Source organism: Acomys minous (assembly GCF_964271855.1).
Source record: "Acomys minous genome assembly, chromosome: 2".
NCBI lineage: Eukaryota > Metazoa > Chordata > Mammalia > Rodentia > Muridae > Acomys > Acomys minous.
This window is the reverse complement of record NC_140484.1, coordinates 43049374-43069719: the sequence shown is the minus strand read 5'-3', so window position 1 is coordinate 43069719 and position 20346 is coordinate 43049374. Positions and strand designations below refer to the sequence as shown.

The 20346-nt window shown below is 44.5% G+C and overlaps 1 protein-coding gene across 1 annotated transcript in view; it reads left to right on the top strand.

Annotated features, from left to right (window-relative positions):
* Window positions 1-20122, top strand: part of LOC311608175 (guanine nucleotide-binding protein G(q) subunit alpha) — a 227633-nt gene extending 207511 nt beyond the window's left edge. The window contains exons 6-7 of the mRNA XM_084800513.1: window positions 13471-13624; window positions 19473-20122. Coding sequence (XP_084656639.1) covers window positions 13471-13624; window positions 19473-19663 — 345 coding nt within the window. The 3' untranslated portion in view covers window positions 19664-20122. The remainder of the gene's footprint in view (window positions 1-13470; window positions 13625-19472) is intronic.
* The last annotated feature ends 224 nt before the right edge of the window (window positions 20123-20346 follow it).

Genomic DNA, 20346 nt, shown 5'->3' with positions numbered 1-20346 from the left:
TCCCCGTGTAAGCATATATGTTCTGTCCTCACACTTAGTTGACAGTTAGGTTGGGTATAGCATTTTCAGATATAAGACATTATGAAGGCATTTCAGGATTCATGGTTCACTATACCGGGCTTGTTTTCTGTGGAAGGTTTTGCAATGTTACTTAATCTGGTAATTCTGACAAAGAATGATAGTTTGTGACACAGCCGACCTCCCACCACTACCACTCCCCCAAACGCACTCAGACACATACACAACCCCAACAATCATGGCAACTTCAGCATAAAGATTTAATTATAAGAAAGTTTCATTTAATATTTCTTTGGAACTTCCTCTATGTGTTTTCTTGATCATTTAGCCCTATTGTAGAAATACTATAGTTTCCAGCACAGCCATACTTACAAGTTCAGATATTTCTCCCCCCATTTGTATTGTCTGCAGACCTTAACAGTTACTTTATCCCATGGGGGTGGGGAATGCTGGTACTCGGACAGGCCAAGAGAGGATGTTGAATCCCTGGAGCTGGAGTTACAGGCAGTTGTGAGTTGTCAGACCTGAGTAATGGAAAGCAGCACCTCAGACCTCTGCAAAAGCAGCAAATGCTCTGAAGTGCTGAGCCATTTCCTCAGCCCTAGCCCCAGAGATTTACAGTCTTATAGGTTCTTTCGTAGCTATTAAACCATGTACTTACTGGCTTCCTGTAATGGTGCTTAATATGGTCAGAGATTGTACATTGGCTTTTGTTCCGTTTGTTTTTTCGAAACCAGGGTCTCTCTGTGTAGCCCTGGCTGTCTTGAACTAGCTTTGTAGACCAGGCTGGCCTAGAACTCTTAGCGATCCGCCTGACTCTGCCTCCCGAGTGCTGGGATTAAAGGTGTGTGCCACCACCGCCCGTCTGTACATTGGCTTTTGTTTGGTTTTGGTTTTGGTGTCGAGAGGGGTGTGTGTGTGTGTGTGTGTGTGTGTGTGTGTGTGTGTGTGTGTGTGTGTGTGTGTGTGTGTGTATTACACTGATACTGATTGCAGCCAGGGCCTTGTGTGTGTGTGTGTGTGTGTGTTAGTTACACTGATACTGATTGCAGCCAGGGCCTTGCACAAGCTGTCACTGAGCTAGCTGGCCCCCAACCCCCTCTGATCTTTTGCCCAGGTGTTCCCCAGGTAAATCACTGGTGTTTGCTTGTGTACTGATGCTTCCCTCAAGCCTTTCTTCATGATACCTGCTCCTCCATTCCAGGGCTGGAGGAGCTGGTTTTGTGCAGTTTGTGTGTGTGTGTGTGTGTGTGTGTGTGTGTGTGTGTGTGTGTCTGTTGGCTGTATCTACAGGTGCTATTTGCAGTGCATTATCTTGGATCTCCTAGCTTCACCAAGCTCTTCACTCCTTTGGGTCATCCAGAGCACATGTCTTGTGCCAAGTAGATCATTAATATTCTAGACTTGTTGGGTTTTATTGTTGCTGTCACTTAGTTTCATTTTTGTCTGATTGCCCAATTTGAGTAATAAGGCCCTTTAGCACATGTTGTAGAAAAACTGTTTTATTTAAAATCTTCAAACATAATCACTGAGTAAATTTTTCTCATGATAAAAAAGTAAAAAGCAACTCTGAAAAAAATATTTAAATTATAAAAATTAACACTTTATAGTAAGCTCTTAACTTTTTGCGGGTGTATTTGTCTCATAACGTTTGTAATACCTTTTCCACCTTTTCATATTAATTACTGCCATGTGGACATTATATATTATCTGGAGTTTAAAGAAAATGTGCACTGCTTCTCAAAGTTTGTTAATGCAGAACATAGTGGAACACTGGAGTTTTCAGATAATATTTTTTTTTTAAGCTGCACATAAGTGAAGTTAAAGAGCCCGACTTTTTAGACAATTGGTGAGTGTGGTTAATCATGCCAGGACTTGGCACTGTCAGAATAACAACACTGACAGAGTACAGGTGGAAATCACTGCAGGTCGGTGGGCGCTGCAGGACTCCAGTCACACTAAGTGGCTTGAGTTGTAATGTTTCCCTGGCCCCTTTGTTCTGTTGGCCAGTGGATCAGAAATAGGGAAGCTGAGTGGGGACAGAGTGAGTCTACACGTGGATTATTACTAGTCAGCCTCCCGTTAACTGAGAAGGTTGTGGAGTTGCTGTGTGCGTGTGTGAGCATGTGGTGTGTGTATGTGGGCTATATGGCATCATGCACAGAATAGTAAGACCATGCCTAGCTTCCCATGGGCTCTGGGATTTTGAACTCAGGTCTTCACATGTACATGGCAGGCACTTAATCTACCCCAACCCAAGCATAACTTAAAAAGTAGCCTCAGGTAACATGAAAAGTACATCTTCATCTTTATATAAGGACTGTTTCACAATACTTTTATTGATTTTAATGCCACAGGTGTGGGTTAAAACAACTGGAAAGCTTTTTTTTTTTAAATATGTCTGCAACACCTGAATAAATACAGTGCCTTGAGATTAAATATTAAACAAATGATTTAAAACTCTTCTAAAGAAAATAGAAGCATTTTTCCCCTCAAAGAAAAAGAAAATTAGAAACTCTGTGGGAGAATTGTAAGACAGAAGACAGTAAAGTTAAAGCTCAGAAATTTTGTGACGTGTATACAGAGGCTTTATTTTAGCTTTTTTCTATCTGTCTGTGCTTTGTTACTCATTATAAACCTTCTAAGCATGAATTGTTAGTAAATAATTCCAAATTAATGTGACCAGAAAATACTTTTCTACTAAGCATATTTGTCTCTTTTCACATTTATTTATTTACCATGCTCGAGTGGATCATAACAGGTGTGTAGAGGTCAATGACAACTGGTAGGAGTCATTTTTCTTTTTCCATCATGTGGATGCTTGGGATCAAATTCAGGATGTCAGGCTTAGCAGCAAGCTCATGACCCATTAAGCCATTTCTCTGGCCCAATAGGTATTTCTTAACTTGATCTTTGTCTTTCTTTTCACCAGGAAAATTAGTGTGAACATTCATTGCACTTCGTTCAGGCTGAAGAGATGGCTTCACAGTTCAAAGCGCTGGTTGCTTTAGTAGAGGACTCAGGGTCAGTTCCCAGTACCCGCATGGCAGTTTACGGCTCTCTGTAGCCCCAGGTCCAGAGCACTAACCAGGCACTGCATGCACGTGGTGCACAGATACACATTCAGGCAAAACTGCCATATATACATAACATAAAAGTAAATAAATCTTTAAAAAGGAAATTCCCTGTTGTTATGTATGTAACAAGGGTTAGTGGTCTATGCCTCACCCTCCAGGACAAATCCAGCCCCACCCAAAATTGTATGGATCCTATTACATCAAGTCATTATTATGCAGAAATATAGCCTTAGGACTATAACATGTCAAACTCATTTAAAAAGACTTATAGTTAGCATATTTCATTTATTCTTTTGAAAAGCCTTGTAAGTCAATGGGTTATACGACCTCCTTTCTTAGTGTTCTTGTTTGATCTATTTATCTGCCCCAAACCCCCAAATTTCAATGCCAGATTTATTCTCATTCCTTACCTTATTTGTCATTTTTTTACCTACTATCTGTTCTTCAGTAGAAATTGCAGTCATGCAGTGTGTCAGAGTATAAGAAAGAGCAAGCAGGGCCAGAGTGAACAGAGCCTTCACGAGCCTGGCCCAGTGCTACCTGAGTGAGCAGGGCTCAAAAGCGTTACTCACAGCCCCAGGGAATGCTTATTAGATAGGGCATGGGCTGCAACAGCATGTGGAAGGGCTCAAATGCCAGACCCACATAAAGCTGGATGTGGCAGCTCCTGTCTGTAATCTCAGCACTCCTAAAGGGAGATGGGAGGCAGAGACAGGAGAAACCCCTAGGCAATGACTGACTCCCCCAAGGTTGTCCCCCGACGGCCACACGTACACACCCACATTCACACACAGGAATGTGCGTGCACACAAAGATGTCATCGTATAAATTCTTAAAATTTATCTCTTCGGACACAAGGCAAGTGAAATGCTCACCCCACTGATATCACCCCATCCTGTTAGCCAAAGAACCAGCCAGCCACATTTCTGAGCCATGACCTATTCATAAAAGCATTTTGAGACAATAAAACAAATACTGTACTAAATTACTTCCAGCTTTTTCCCCCCTGACTTAGACTGTCCCAGGCCAGTAAACCAGAAATGTAAAAAAAATAAAAATAAAAAATAAAAAAAAAATGTGTCAGGTTCAGTCTGAAGTTCTGATACTTATGGTTGTCTTTTTCAGGGTACCCAGAATTTCTGGCTCAAGCCTGTTCTTTATAATCCTTTGTCTGCATATTCCCAAAGCCTGTTTCTATCTCCCTCCGTGCAAAGTCTCAATTTGGCCAAATTACTGTTCATCACCTATAGAATCAGCAAGAAAAACAAAGCAATAAAGCTGATGCACATTGCTCCTGGCCGGCAGCACCCATGCAGGGATCACAGCTGCACAATCTGCTAGTCTGCCGTGGCTGGGTACCCAAGCTAACCAGGAGAGGAAACTGAGCTGCCTTTGAGGGGGACCCATTAGCAAACAGAAAGTTTTACTATAAAGTAGGGCTGCTTTCTAGTTAGAGAGGCCTAAGCAATGCTGAGGTTACGTGCTTCAATCTTATTTTAAGACTTCTCTAAATAATTTAATACCTAACATGCAAATGAGGAACTAATAAGAAAAGTAGGATGACTCTAGCAAACTAGTAACACTAGATCCAGCAAAAAGAGCAAAACCCACAGAGGTTAGCAGACGGTTCGCAAAAAGCCAGGACTGCAGGTGAGCCAGTTTGTTAGAGCCGTAAGCCTGGCTGTTGCTGAAAGAAATTCTGAAATGCACAGCGAGCTGTTGGGTTTTCACTGTGCATGTCACCTGCTGTGGCATTGCACACCAAGTATACTTTGACAGGAAAAAGATTTGAAAAGGATGGATTGGCTGGAAGTCCCACAGGAGTCGGTGCACTGAACATGCTTGCACATGCCTAGGGCATGTCAGCTGCTTTGCCTCTTGCAGAAAGCCATGAGTAGTCCTAATCAAGAGCTTGGAGATGTGCTGTTGTAGTTTAATAGTCATTGATTTCAGTTTAAACCTGCCACTCTGTCAGTTCCTCTGCTTGTTGTTAGGCACCACAGTTCCAGTGGAGTAGGCCATCAGCGGGGCGTGTCGCTGACTGGTGCCCTGGTGCCTGCATGGAGGTCTCATTTTGTCATCCTCATGTTCAAGGCAAAGAAGAATCACTGCAATCTCCAGAGACCTATATTTTATTCCTTGTTGTCTGTCTTGAGTTCATTTCAGTATGGCTCTGTCTAAATCTAGCAGAGAGGTACAGAGATGGACTTCAGCAAGTGAGATACTTTTCAGACAGGTCCTCTGAGACAGTGATTCTCAACCTTCTAATGCTGCAAACCTCTTTAATACAAATCCTCATATTGTGGCAACCCCAACCATAAGATTATTTTCATTGCTATTTCATTCTACTGTTACATCATAAATATCTGATATGTGATCCCTATAGAAAGGGGTTGACACCCAAAGGAGTTACAACCCCTAGATTGAGAACCAGTGCTCTAGGATGAAATGGCAGTGGCTACTTTTCAGCCACATCAGCCTGTGGTCTCGTGGCACCGTCAGTACTAATGGGTCTACTGGGCTCCTAGATTAGGGTCCACCTCTTCAAGTGACCTCATTGTGCAGGTCTATAGTTGTCCCTTTGGTTCTTGACTGGCTCAGTGTAGCATCCTTAGGCACTTGCTGAAATATCTTATATGATGGGAGACCCAAGGAATTTCAGGGAGGTTGGAATGTTGACTGTAGAATGTTGACTAAACTCTGGAGGTCTGTCTGTCTACTTAGTGCTCCTGGGAACAGAAATTATGGCTGTCAGCTCAGGGGCTTGAAAATAGTACACCATGGTTATCATTAAAAGTAGAATAAAAGAAGCACCCAGTACTGGTCAGGAGACGACAGGCTCCTGCATAAGTAGTGGAATAAAAACATTACACTGATGAGATAGTACCCAGGATTTAATTTTGAAACATGACAAAAGGTTGTTTTAAAGGTAGTAGGGGATAGTTGTTTGGGTTATGAAACACAACTACATTAGAGATAAAGGAAGGAGTGGTCTCTCTGTAATTGCCAATAAAATTGTCCCAAGATGGTGGCACAGAACAATAGGTAGGGTGGAAAACAGGATGACTAGAAGAAAGGTCGATGAATTGCAAAGCCGGTAGCATGGTTAGGAGGGACGTCAAGGTCTGAAGCCACCTGCTCAAGGAAGAGTGTTCTGAGAAGAGGGGAGCTTCATGTAGAAATTAAAGATAGGCTTTAGCTCACTGACATGTCAGCCTAAATAGTTGGATATATGATTGCTAAACTGAAAGAATAATGTGTTGTAAAATAGACTTTGAGAAGAGGCTGTTGTTTGATCATGTGACTGAACTAGAATTCCAGAAAATAGTAAAAGAAGTGGTCTCGGCCTCCGAGTTCCAGGACTGCACGTCTATATCAGAGAAAGTGTTGTGTTTTCTGTTTTTTCTGTCGTGTCCTTCTGCTCTCTTTAGTCCCTCCTTGACCTGTCTGTCTCCCCCAACCCCTTCCTCTTACCCTTCTTCCCCCTGCTTCTGCTCTACACTGGCATGCTACCCTTCATGGCGGCCCCATCTGTGACCTCATCTCTGCCTAAAACCTTAGACCTTGGGGTAATAGGCAAATTTGTCCCGTCCCATTGCCTCTCTACACATCCTGGGCAGCAGAGTGTGCTGACATGTATACAAAGCCATCATATGAAAACTTTCTGGAGCTGTCTTCAGGCTTGGATTGCATACCTAATTTGATCTCAAATAGTTGCTTACAGGGATTTGCAAAGATCAGGGAAATCATTGAGGAAGCAACGTGTGTCCAGCTGGGTTTGGTGTTCCTGTCCTTTCTATTCCTCTTTTCTGATTTGGGTAGCAGAAGGGGGCGTGGCTAAGGAAGTAATTATTCTTTTGTCCTGATGTATTCACTGAAGTCCTGCATCTGTTGTCTTCTTGGTTTTGTCTGGGTTGGGAGTTGAGCATTCTCTGAGATTTTGAAGATACCCACTTTAACATGTGGAGAGTCTGAAAACCATCCTTTGTCTGTCTGGGCTCAGTGGTAAGAGGTCCAGGTGACTTTCCAGTTCTTAGCAGTCCCGTGTGCCTGGATCCAGGTTCACAGGTAAATAAGCATGCACAGGCCTAGAGAATGGAAAGATCTCACTGGCTCCTTTTGAGCCAAGCAGTTAAAGTAAATAAATGGCTCACCAAGAGGTTGACAGTATCATGGCTGCCTGTATGACTGGATCACAGCTAGGTACTACACCTCATTTATACTCAAAACTCTAGGAAATATGTGGAAACTGAGGCTCAGCCCCTTGCCCAAGGTCACGTAGAATATTTGCTGCAGAGTTATTCTTAAACCAAAGAACACAGCTCCCTGTCCTGCCCTTTCAGTGCTGCCTCAGCAATCCGCAAATTCTTAGCAATTCCTTGATGGTTTCCTGCTCTGTCCCCAACAGTGGGGCTCTGCTGGAGATGCGTCATCAAACAGCCAAGCTTTAGCCTCAGTAATCAGGGGAGGAAAGAAATGCACAGATCTCTCCGGCAGGTCGCATTTATGCGGTTTTGAATGGTCTTTTGAGTTGATGTAGTAGACAGTAGATGTTTGAAATGAAACAAATACCAAACAGGTGACCTCATGGTTCCTTGTTGGAGAATTGAGTTTTTAAATTATTCACTGTTTGATGTGCTGCAAATGATAGCAATCTTGGTTCAGAATTTATATTATCATGAGTTATTACATACAGTAAGTAAGGAGAAGTAAATAATTTAGTTTTGCTCTTTTAAAATAATAAACCTTGTTAGCTTTCCTGAAGGCTTTGGCTCCAGTAAGTCCACTGCACTGCAGGGAATGGCCACAACCATGCGGACATGGGCAGCACAAACTGGAATTGCTGGATTATTTTGAAAACAAAAACATAGAGATGTTGGTGGGGTAGGAGGGCGGGGAAGGAGGGATAGGTAGAAAAATGCAAGGGGATCTGGAAGGAGTTGGGAGGAATAGAGAGTGAATATAATAAAAAAAAATTGCATCAAATTCTCAAAGAATAAATAAATGAATGAATGAATAAAATTTACTGAAGAGGAATTCTTCAGTATGTATGAAAAGAAAGAACTAAGCCTATGGAAGCAATTAGAAATTAACATGGTTCTTACGATGTTGTCCTGGATTCCAAAGCATAAAATCCTCTCTTGGTTTTTTGAGACAAGGTCTCTCTGTATAGCCTTGGCTGTCCTGGACTTGTTTTGTAGACCAGGCAGGCCTCAAACTCACAGTGATCCACCTGCCTCTGTCTCCCGAGTGCTGGGATTAAAGGCGTGCGCCATTACTTGCCCGGCTCATAAAATTCTCTTTTTTAATTTTTTTTTTTTGCATTTTCGAAAAATGGCATTGTTTTGTTTCTGCTAGCAGGTGTGGGCTGCATGTGGTGGGTGTGGTGGGCTCAGTGCAGGTGCAGGTGGTGGAGGAACTGATGTCTTGGTGGCTGGAAGGCAAACGAGATGGTTAGATACACTCCTGAGAAGGCTGGAGAAAGGATTCATGGCGCGCTATAGCTAAGACGCCAATAAAGGTGGGAAACTCTTGGAAATCTAGCTGCCCATCACTGTTGAGGTCCAGCTTCCTCATCGTGTGGTCAAGGTCCTTCTGGTTCTTTGTGAAGGTGACCGGCTGTGTCCATGAAGGCACAGGACTCAGTTTTGGAGAGTTGACAGCTGTTGCCATCCTTTCCACTGTACTTTGGAAATGAGCAATCAGGGATTCGATGTACCGCTTAGTCTCTGTAGGCCTGGACATTTTTGCCAAGTCAAGGAGTGAGGTCAGGCTGTGACTGAGGCTGAGGGCCACTGGGACATGAGTGGCCAAATCATGTTTATTTTGATGAGTTTTTCCAATTTCCTAAATAGACTGTCTCAAACTTAAAATGGCACCTTGTGTGGCATTTCTATCATGTTCAGTTCATGTAGGACACCCATAGCCAAGCAGACAGTGAGTGTGTGTATGTGGCTGGTGAATTTCCTAGCCTCTGAAGGTCTGAGGTAACAAATTCTGTAAAGCATCGTAAGCTGCCTTACCCTTGTGCTATGCTCAGTCGGCTTCGTGAGCACCTTCCTGTGTGGGTTCTCTGTCTGTACATCTGCTTGTCTGTCTGCCCTTATTCTCTTAGAAGGCCCTGGTGTTCTTTTATAATGAAAATCACAGGAAACAGTCATCCATGTGCTTCTGGCATCAAGAGGTGACACTGTAGACCACTTACCCTCCATGGTTTCCAGATAGTGTGGGAGCATCTGTGTATCCTAGAAGCTTTATTTAGGTTTGACCTGACTGGGGCTGCAAGGAAAGGAAGGAAAGGTAAACGCAGAGACACACAGAAAAGCTAGAATTCATGAATCCAGTGATATGGGCTCTTGGTGGAGTGACTGATACCCAGAAGCCCTGTTTAAGATACACAGTTGAACCAGGCGCTTGGGTTATTGCATGCAGCTGAACAAGGAGGCGAGTTTAGCTGATCTTTGTAGGAGCCATCTTGAGGCAAACATCCAGGAGGAGAAAGCTATAGTGGGCATGTTCTCCACACACTGTCAGCATTCTCCCTAAGATCCAAGGAAGGAACTGTCATTGTCATCCCTCTGAGATGAGGAAGACTTTGCCACTACCATAGAGAGTAGTCATTGGGGTCCTTGACATGGCCCATGTGAACACACGTTCACTCTGAAGAGTTAAGGGTCTTTTTGTCAGCTAGTCCTTTTGTTTTTGTTTTTTTGTTTTGTTTTGTTTTGTTCTGTTGAATAACTGACAGAACAATGAGGCGCAAAGTCTATTGAAATTGTTAAACCTTTACTTATGTTGACTGGACAGAGAGAAGAACCAACTTGTTGAAGAGGAATAGGAATATTCAGCCTTTGCTATGAGCAGTGGAGCCACAGCCTGGACAGACATTATGTATCGTGTTAGGCCCTTCAATAACTTTCTATGCAGACTTGGACCAGACTCCAACCTGCAGAGAACTGGCTTCCAAGTGGAGCCTGGGGCCCTGTGAACATGCCCTGGCCTTTTCCTGGATAAAGAAGGATGTCTGCACCCAAGTCAAAGGAAGGCTTCCTGATGTGCTGCGCCTAATTGGTTGCATGGCATCCCCAGTGTTGGAGCCATGCAGGCTACGGTCACAGCCTTAGAGGATTGTGTGCTCTTCATAGAACCTACTGTGTCTGTGCCATCCTTACCACAGTACGCAATGCAGATAAGGAGGAAATGTCTCCTGTACTCAAAACAGAGAATTTTCTTATTTAATGCACAAGTTCCTGAAGTCAGAAGCCCTGGGGAATGGTTCGATCACAGCACACCCCTTCATACTTCTGAGCTTGCATTTTCCTCACTTCACTTTTGCTCTTTAAAATCTTTTATTCTGTCAAGCATCAACTCAAAACACCTTCGCCCTTGATACTGCTCTGACTCACTCCCATCACACCCTTCCTTCCCATGTGACCTCATCTCTCATGTGGATCATAAGTCCTGCAGTAGAACAGTTGTCTTCTTCAACTCCAGGAGCAGGGGCTGTGTCACCGGCACAATTGTACCAGGTGGAAAAGGGAGTAAGACCCAGAGACATGCCTCCTCAGACATACTGTTTCCTCCAAGCTCGGTTTCTGAGCAAAGCCGAGAGTATTCCTCATACTGCACCTGTACTGCCTTGCAAATGAGGCTTGTGGGAATGGCAGCAGTGCGCTTAGGATTTAGCTCTGCTTCAGGACAAAGCACATTGGTTTGTAAATACTTTTCTCCTGGTGACCAGATGTGTAGGAATTTTCCTTGAGGAGTAAAATCCTGAAATTAAGCCTCTTACCTCTTGGGGAAGAGAGGAAGAATAGAGCTAGACAGTTGGACTATTATTGACAGGCACATGTAGTGAAAGTGTGGTACAGCTCTTTCCTAACTGTGAGTCAGCACAGTGTGCCTTCCTCTGTTGTCAGGGGCTACCTTCCCACTGTTCAAGCTAGATCAGTCACAAATGGTCTCCCCTGCTGGAGGCTCAGGAGGACAGTTCTCCAGCAGTCACTGCCATCAGTGTGGCCCAGCAGCAGTAGAACTGATTATAGTGGCAGCTCTACTAAGTAGGTCATGTTGGGGACCCGGTGCTGGGCTCAGGAACGCTTGTCCTGACAGCCCTACTGTAGGTTTGGTACGGGACTCTCTCCCCACAGATCCCACTGGAACCGGGGGTTCAATTCACACTTGAATTTAACCACAGAGGCAGGAGGCACCTTGTGCTTACTGTCTGCCCAAGGTCTATCTGCTTGTCTCGAAGGGACGCTAAGCAGAAAAGACCAATACATGCTCTTCTCTAGGATCTCAGCAGCCCCTTCTGCAGACAGAAGTGAGTTTGTCTAACAAATGAGCTTAATCCACTCTCGGGGCTCTTACCACGCTTTAGAATGGTGGTTAAACCTTTACCTTTTTGTTGGTGGTGGTGGTGGTGGCGGCGGCGGCGGCGGTGGTTAAACCTTTAAACGCCACATATAACTTCTTAGGGCTTTTCTACAGGTAATCTCACACCTAGGCACTGCTCCCTCCTCAGCCCTGTGTAGTCTCTCCTTTCAGTGCTTGGAGCCACTTTTCTCCAGTCTTGAGATTCTCAGTCTATAGAATCTGAAGCTTCAGGAAAGTCCTCATGTCTCAGAATATAACCTCAGCTATTAAAATTTAAGCCAGTACAGTGATGCATGCTTACAGTCCCAGCACTGAGGAGGACAAAGCAGGAGGATCCTGCATTTGAGGCCAACCTGTACTTCACAGCAAGCCTCTCTAGACAATAACAAAATAAAATTTACAACTGGCAGTGTTAAATAGTAAAAGGCATGTAGACAATAAAATGCATTTAAAGGCATGCATACATGTCATTTATGTGAAAAAGAAAATGTGTGCGATGAAATAAACACTCTTGCTTGAGCTATAATGTAATATTTCTAAAATTGCTTAATTTGGCTGGCGATGGTGCTGGGGTTTTTTGTTTTTTGTCGTTGTTGTTGTTGTTTTGTTTTTGGTTTTTTGAGACAGGGTTTCTCTGTGTAGCCTTGACTGTCCTGGACCCAGTTGTAGACCAGGCTAGCTTCAAACTCACAGGGATCTGCCTGCCTCTGCTTCTGCCTTCCAAGTGCTAAGATTAAAGGTGTGTGCCACTACGCCTGGCTGCTGCATTCCTTTAACCTCAGCTCCAGGATCATGGAGTCAGGTGGAGCTCTGAGTTCGAGATCAGCCTACCCTACTTAAGTTTCAGGCCAACATAGTAGAGAGACCCTTTCTTTAAAAAAAAAAAAAAAAAGGAGGAGGAGGAAACCCAAAGTTAACTTACTTATTAGGTGGGCTACTGAGACAGCTCAGAGGATAAAGGGTGTTTGCCACCAAGCCTTTCCACCACACGACATAAAGAAAGAGTCATTCTCTCACTATGCTGTGCTATAGCATGTGAACGTGAGTACACACACACACACACACACACTCTGAGGAAGAAGCTGTGGGCTCTGCTGTTTTGCTGCTGAGTATGAGGAGAGACTTGACTTAGATGTGCCCTCCATTAGCATCTTCATGTATGAAAATATGCTAGCTTAATATCTTGAGACACTATAGGGGTTTCTGCCACCAGAGTAAGCCTGAAAGTCTTGCCCCGGGTAAGCACACTTACAAGTGCTGAGGACGAAATATGTTTTGCCAGGCAGAGTGATGCACACCTTTAAATCCAACACTAGGGAAACAAAAGCAGGTAGATCTCTATGAGTTTGAGGCCAGTGCAGTCTACATAATAACTTCCAGGCCAGCCAGGGTTACACAGTGAGACCATGTCTTTAAAACAAGCAAAAGCTAGAATTTTATCTCCAGGTTGTTACCTTGTTTTATCCACAGTGCAGGTGTGCATACAGTGAACCAAAGAGAAAGAGCGCACCAGAGAGCACTGGTGACCCCAGGGACCTACTGACTCAGGTCATTGTTGTGGTGTATTATAGATATGCTTAGGGGCAGCTGTGTAACTTTGATTTGCATGCTTAAAACATAGTGAAGCACCAAAGAAATGTAGTTTAGAAAATACAAAGTGAAGCCTGGCATTTTATGCTTCACTCATATCTTAAGTATTTGGTTATGAATGAATATTTTTGGTGGAAATTTATTACAGTATGTCAGATACAACCTCGCTTAGGCCCTGATTACTTTCTTTTCAAACCTAAGAAGTTATTTCAGCAGGTATTTTTATTACTGTTCCTTCTGCTCTCTGACCTGACAGTTGGCATAACGAAAACAATCGATGTGCGCCGTCCTGACAACTCAGGCTTTAAAACTCGGAAGCACACAGAAGATGGATTGGACCTAAAGCCAGTTCAGCAAGTATATAATCAGTAATTCACTCCTTCTTTTTCTGATTTTTCTTTTTCCCCAGAACCGAATGGAGGAGAGCAAAGCCCTCTTTAGAACAATTATCACATATCCCTGGTTCCAGAACTCCTCTGTTATTCTGTTCTTAAACAAGAAAGATCTTCTAGAGGAGAAAATTATGTATTCCCATCTAGTCGACTACTTCCCAGAATATGATGGTAAGTGGGTACCCTCTGCCAGCCTCGAAGCTAAGAAAGACTTGTACTGTTAGCACTCGTGCCGGAGGCAGCACAGTGCAGTGCCTGGAGCCATGAGTCTATGGGGGCTAAGAGCAGCGTGGTGTAGTGCCTGGAGCCATGAGTTTATGGGGCTAAGAGCAGTGTGGTGCAGTGCCTGGAGCCATGAGTTTATGGGGCTAAGGGCAGCACAGTGCAGTACCTGGAGCCATGAGTTTATGGGGCTAAGGACAGCATGGTGCAGTGCCTGGAGCCATGAGCCTATGGGGGACTAGGGACAGCATGGTACAGTGCCTGGAGCCATGAGTTTATGGGGCTAAGGGCAGCACAGTGCAGTGCCTGGAGCCATGAGTTTATGGGGCTAGGGACAGCATGGTGCAGTGCCTGGAGCCATGAGTTTATGGGGCTAGGGACAGCATGGTGCAGTGCCTGGAGCCATGAGTTTATGGGGCTAAGGGCAGCACAGTGCAGTGCCTGGAGCCATGAGTTTATGGGGCTAGGGACAGCATGGTACAGTGCCCAGAGCCATGAGCCTATGGGGGCTATGAGCAGCATGGTGCAGTGTCCAGAGTCATGAGCCTATGGAGAATAAGGATGGCATGGGGCAGTGCCCGGAGTCATGAGCCCATGGAGGCTAAGGACAGCATGGTGTAGTGCCTGGAGCCATACGCCTATGGGGCTAAGGACAGCATGGTGCAATGTCTGGAGCTACAGGGTTCATGAGGGCATGCATGCTAGAGTACAAGTTACTGTTCCCTGGCTTGTAATGGCATAAAACATTTTATACCTAATGTTAACAGTTATGGGGAAAGCAACAAGTTCTCCAGTGTTTCAGAATAGCCAGCTCAAAGAATAATTTAGTAGATTTTCCACCAGCCATTGTAATGTCTAGGTTCTCTCCCTTTCATGTTGTTACCCACTCTGTCTCTCTCTGACATTGGTTACTGAATATTTACTGTCTGTTGTCGGCCATGACTGCCATGACTAACGACCTTAGAGAAGGCAGAGTCTAGTTCCAGAGGGGGAAAGAGTCCACCATGGTGGGAGGCATGGCAGCCAGCTTCAGGCGTGGTGGCTAGAGAGGGGGCTGACAGATCACATCTTTAAAGTGCGTGCCAAAGCAGAAAGAACCAGATGTGAGGTAAGAATGACTGCAAATGCTCAAAGCCCACCCCCAGTGACTCAGTTTCTCCACAAGCCACAACTCTGAAGCTCCCCTAGCCAGCACCAACTGGGGACCATAGTTGAAATATCTGTCTATAAAGGCTGTTCTCCTTCAAACCACTGCATACACTGAGGTTCAAGTTCTAGTCCAGGCCTTCCAATTACATTTAGAGTCACTTGATGTTCCTGGTCCTTCAAGCCAGAGCTATGAGATCTGCTTTATAGAGTAATAGAAAACAAACATGTGACAGTGTGGTACTTACAGCATTTGCTTTGGGAGAACTTCACTAGTGTTTATCTAAATGGACCATAGCTGGGAGAGGGAAGGCCCACAGCCCTTAGTGATGGTGACTTCTTTAAGTACACTTGCTGCAGCACTCTCTTGAGCATGGATTTGCACTGTTTTCACCATTAAAAAGTGGCTCCTCCAGCTGTGCTGTGTAGCCCTGAGGACATCACCATGCTAAGGAAACCTTGCTGACTGATTGTATCCACACCCTGCCTCCCAGCGTCTCAAAGGCCTCAGTACTCTGTAAAGCTTAACAGCCAGTGGGCAGACTGACCCGAGGCTGCCTCCTGCTGTTATGAAGTGATCATTGCAACCATACATTTTCTTAGGCCTGCTTTCTCCCCGCCACAACAGGAGTGGTGTTGACAGACATTAAATGATCTGCTAAGCCTAAATGCTTAGTCTCTGGCCATTTTCCAAGCTGACCAAGCCATAGTCTAGACAGTATTCCTCCATTCATTAGGACTGATGGAATTGTGGGTAAATGACTTAGCATCTCACCCACCACAAAGTAGGGCCACATCCCAAGATGCTTATAGGGTGAATGTAACAGCAGAGATAACTACTACAAAATGACATCATCAACAAAGGAGATCTAAGGTAATTTGTGACATAGTAGTTTTGTCCCTTCAAAAACTCCGTAAGAAATGTACCTCCTTGGACATCGAGGGTTACTTTCCTTCCCTGAAGCCTCCTCACGTGCGTTTTTGCTCTGTATGCTTCTTTAGGTGTGGTGCTGGCTCAAGGAAGGGAAATGTGGCATGGTGGACAGCTGAGGTTTGCATCTCAAATACATATGTACAGTTGGGTGTGCAGCCAGACAGGGACTTTGTTTTGTTTTGTTTTGTTTTGTTTTGTTTTTTCAGCATGTTCACATCTCTCCAAGTAAATTTTCCTGGTTTTTTGGCTGTTTTAAGAGAGCAAATACTGCCTTAACCTAAACAGTCATTTCTCTTTGCTCCTTCATTTTCTCACTAACTCAGAAGCAAATGGTAAATGCCTCAGTGTTCCCGGGGAAGCTGTGGAAGGAAATGGATATATAAGGTGTACTTGCTCCCCCCTCAATAGCAGACCAAGCGTGTAAGCACGCAGTCTGAGAACAGGAGCAAGAACCACCTGCCGCAGACCTAAACATGCGTTCTCGCTCGTACACCCAGAAAACATGTGATGCTCTCCAGAGTTGGTCAGAGCCTGTGGACAGTGGACAGAAAATGACGATGCCACACACAGCAGGGGCCCTCTGCACTGCTGTTTTCCTGCTTCCGTACAGACAGACAGCAGTGTGCAGCCACAGAGTAGAAGCCCCTGAGCAAGCTACTCATCTGCAGCCACGTGATAGCTGGCCGCACTGCACTTCCAGGTGTTCTGGCACAGGTCTTTGCATGACTGCCGCTTTCTACAGTATCTTCCTGAGTCCTTATAACTCTAAGGATTTCCTTCCAACAGGAGCTTATTATAAATGTGTTGGACATAAGATGTACAAAGGAAATATGTCCACAGCTAAGTTAACAAGGCAACGGTTTTGTTCTCAAGAAAACAAAGTTGTCATTTCCTGAGATCCAAAGCCCTTGGAAGATGAGCTAAGACTGAGAAAACTCCTAGTCAGCTCCACTGATAGCTTTGGTAATAAGATTATTTATAGTATTAGCAGCTCCACGGCTGCACATGCCTTCCTTTCGAGGGCTTAATCATCTCTGTGTTTTCTCTTCAGGAAAGGAAATTACTATGTCCACATGGACTGGAACTGCAAATTGTTCCTAGAGACCTTGGAAGTCTGTGCCTGCTGTGATCGCTGTACTGGTTTCTCTGTAGTCCTGTGTGTTCAGATAACATAATCTATGCTTAAAACATAGCATACTTCAAGTGCGCTTCAGAGAACTCAAATCCATTTCTGATAATCTATAAAACAAATACACACATAGAATGTTGGAGTCTTTTCCTTCCCAAACAGAGTAAGAATAGTAGTTAAGCAAATGACGGGCTTATCACACACTGCCAGTCTCTTAATCTTCCTTTCAAGTGTTCGGTGCCACTCAAGACCCAGTAAGTTAACACTGCTGAAGACAGAGCACTGTTCCCTGAATGTAACACCTTAATAATGGCACACTTTGATTTTTCACGCTGGCAGCCTTAGTCACCGGCTCAAAGCATCCCTGCTATTACCTGTACAAATGAGAAGACTGTGCTTCATACTCCTTCCTGCAGCTTCTGGCACTGTGGGATGTAGGGATGAGGCCAGATCTGTGAAAGCTTCCAAGTCATCTGCCTGGGACTGAGGATGAACGTCCTTGGAATTGGTTAGGCCTCATCAGTGTTCTCTGGCATAGAACAAACCCACATCGTGAATCCTGGGAGGTCTTGCCCAGGAGAGAGTAAGCGATTCATCCTTTTACTGGGCTAGAGCTAGCTTGCAGTAGTGAGAGAAGCAGGCAATCCGCGGCACAGTGCACAGTGCGCCTGCTCAGTACCTGAGAGGAGGTGCTGTGTTGATGCTAGTAATTTAGAAGTTCCAAGTTCACACGTGCCAGAATCTGTTTAAGTGTTAAACCTCTTGATTGACCCTGCACACAGTTAGTACTGGCCCAGGGCATGTCACATTAAACTATCATACAGAACATTTATATTATAATTTAAACATATAATCCCATGATATTAATTACATTTATGATACTCTGCATCTAATACCTGTGTTTCCACCACTCCAGCTAAGCAATTACAGCCTGCAAGTCACATCACAGTATTTTTCTATGTCCTGGCATGTTGATTTAAGAATAATATTTTCAAGTTTCATACATGGCATACCATCCATCCTAACTTCCATTTCCTTTGCCTTATCCAGCCACTGAGTCACTTTTACCTACTAGCTGTTGTGATCAGTGACACTGTGCCTTCCCCTAAAAAAGGACCTTCTTTCAATTCAGTTGGAGTATCCTGGCCTAGTAGATGAATTGCTAGGTTATATGGGAATTTTATCTTAGCTTTTAGGGGAGCCACTGAACTGTTTTTCATAGTTGCTATACCATTGTGCACGTACCACTGGCAGACACAGGCACACACCTCACCTGTGGCCAAGGGTTATTTTATCCCTTTTTAAGTGATATCAGGCCAATAGATGGGAAGAATACCTCATGAGTTTACTTGGCATTCCCATCTTGTATGCTCATTGGTATTTGTATACCTTCTTTTGAAAAGCATTTTAAATCTTTTGTCCAATTTTAATCAGTTTACTTTTGTGTGTGTGTGTGTGTGTGTGTGTGTGTGTGTGTGTGTGTAGGTGTAGGATCTCTATATATTCTAGGTGCTAAATCCTTATCATGTATGTGAATTGTATTGATTTTTCATTTGATAATGTACTTTGATAACAGAAGTTTTGGTTTAGTTTGGCTTTTTGAGACAGAGTTTCTCTGTGTTGCCTTAGCTGTCCTGGGCTCACACTCACTTTATAGACCAGGCTGGCCTCAAACTCAAAGAGATCCGCCTGCCTCTGCCTCCCTGAGTGCTGGGATTACAGGCATGTGCCACCATGCCTAGCAGCAAAAGTTCTTCAGTTCTGATAAGTTCAGCTTTTTCTTTTATTGCTTGTGCGTTGCGGGTGTATCTAAGAATCAACTACAGGATGATTATGCAAGTATGCCGGTTAGTTTCTTTGTCATCTTAACACATGCTAGGGTCATCTTGAAAAGGGGGCCCTCAGTTGAGGAAATGCCTCCATCAGAATGGCCTGTAGGCAAGCTCGGAGGACATTTTCTTGATGAATGATTGACTCAGGGCCCAGCACACTGTGGACAGAAAACCGGTTGATTTGCTTCCAAGTCTCAGGTTACAGTTAACCTTTGGGGGAAGCTCGGTACAGGAGCTCAGGCGGGGTAGTCACACTGTACGCACAGGCAAGGCTCAGAAGAATGCATGCATCCTTGCTTGCTGCATCGCACGTTCTTTAGGACATAGCTCAGGGCCCCCCGCCTAAGGGATGGTGCCCCAACAATGAGCTGGGTCCCCCTTCATCAGTTACCAATCTTCCACAGACACACCTGCTGGCTACCCTGATCTAGATGACCCCTCAACTGAGACTCCTTTCTCAGGTGATTCTAGACCGTGGCGACTTGACATTTAAAACTGAACCATCACCAGTTTCTAATTGTGCCAAATAAAATATATCTTGGGACAGCATATGAGGTAGAAGTAACACTATGCGAGAAGTACAAGAAAATGCAAACCGCTACATATCATCACACAGTGAATTTAACACAGATATGGGATGTAGATTAGTCTTCATAGGGCGTGACACCGTGACACAGCAGGTACTGATTGAACAGACAAACAAACATGTAGTGAATCGCAAAACAAATGTTGCTTCTCCTCTCTCTTGGCAAACAGGACCCCAGAGAGATGCCCAGGCAGCTCGGGAATTCATCTTGAAGATGTTCGTGGACCTGAACCCTGACAGTGACAAAATTATCTACTCCCACTTCACGTGCGCCACAGACACCGAGAACATCCGCTTCGTCTTCGCCGCCGTCAAGGACACCATCCTGCAGCTGAACCTGAAGGAGTACAATCTGGTCTGACCGTGCCTCCAGAAACCGTTCCTCCTTTCCTTGTGGGCTGTTGAAGATTATAAACAAGAGGGACTGTATTTCTGTGGAAAACAATTTGCATAAAACTAATTTATTGCCGTCCTGGACTCTGTGAGTGTGTCCACAGAGCTGTAGTAAATATTATGATTTTATTTAAACTATTCAGAGGAAGCAGGATGCTGAAGTACGGTCCCAGCACATTTCCTCTTTTTCTTTTCTTTTCTTTTTTTTCTTTTTTTCTTTTTTCTTTCTTTCTTTTTTTTTTTTTTTTTTTTTGTTTGTTTGTTTGTTTGTTTTAGGCAAACCTTGCGACTTGGTGTGTTTTAAATTTTCAGTCATTCACTCATAATACAAAAGCACTCCTGTCATTTGTGTTCTCTCTCTCTCTCTGCCGTCCCCTCCCTCCTCTGCCTCCCCTCCCGTCCCCTCCCTCCCCTGCCTCCCCTGCCTCCCCTCCCTCCCCTGCCTCCCCTCCCGTCCCCTCCCTCCCCTGCTTCCCCTCCCGTCCCCTCCCTCCCCTGCCTCCCCTCCCGTCCCCTCCCCTGCCTCTCCCTGTCCTTCCCTTCTCTCTCCTCCCCTTTCCTATTGACCAAAACAAACCTGAATTTTCTTCTTGTTGTTCCATACCTCCCTGCTGATTTCATTTTTCCTCATAGTACAATGGTCTTTACCGT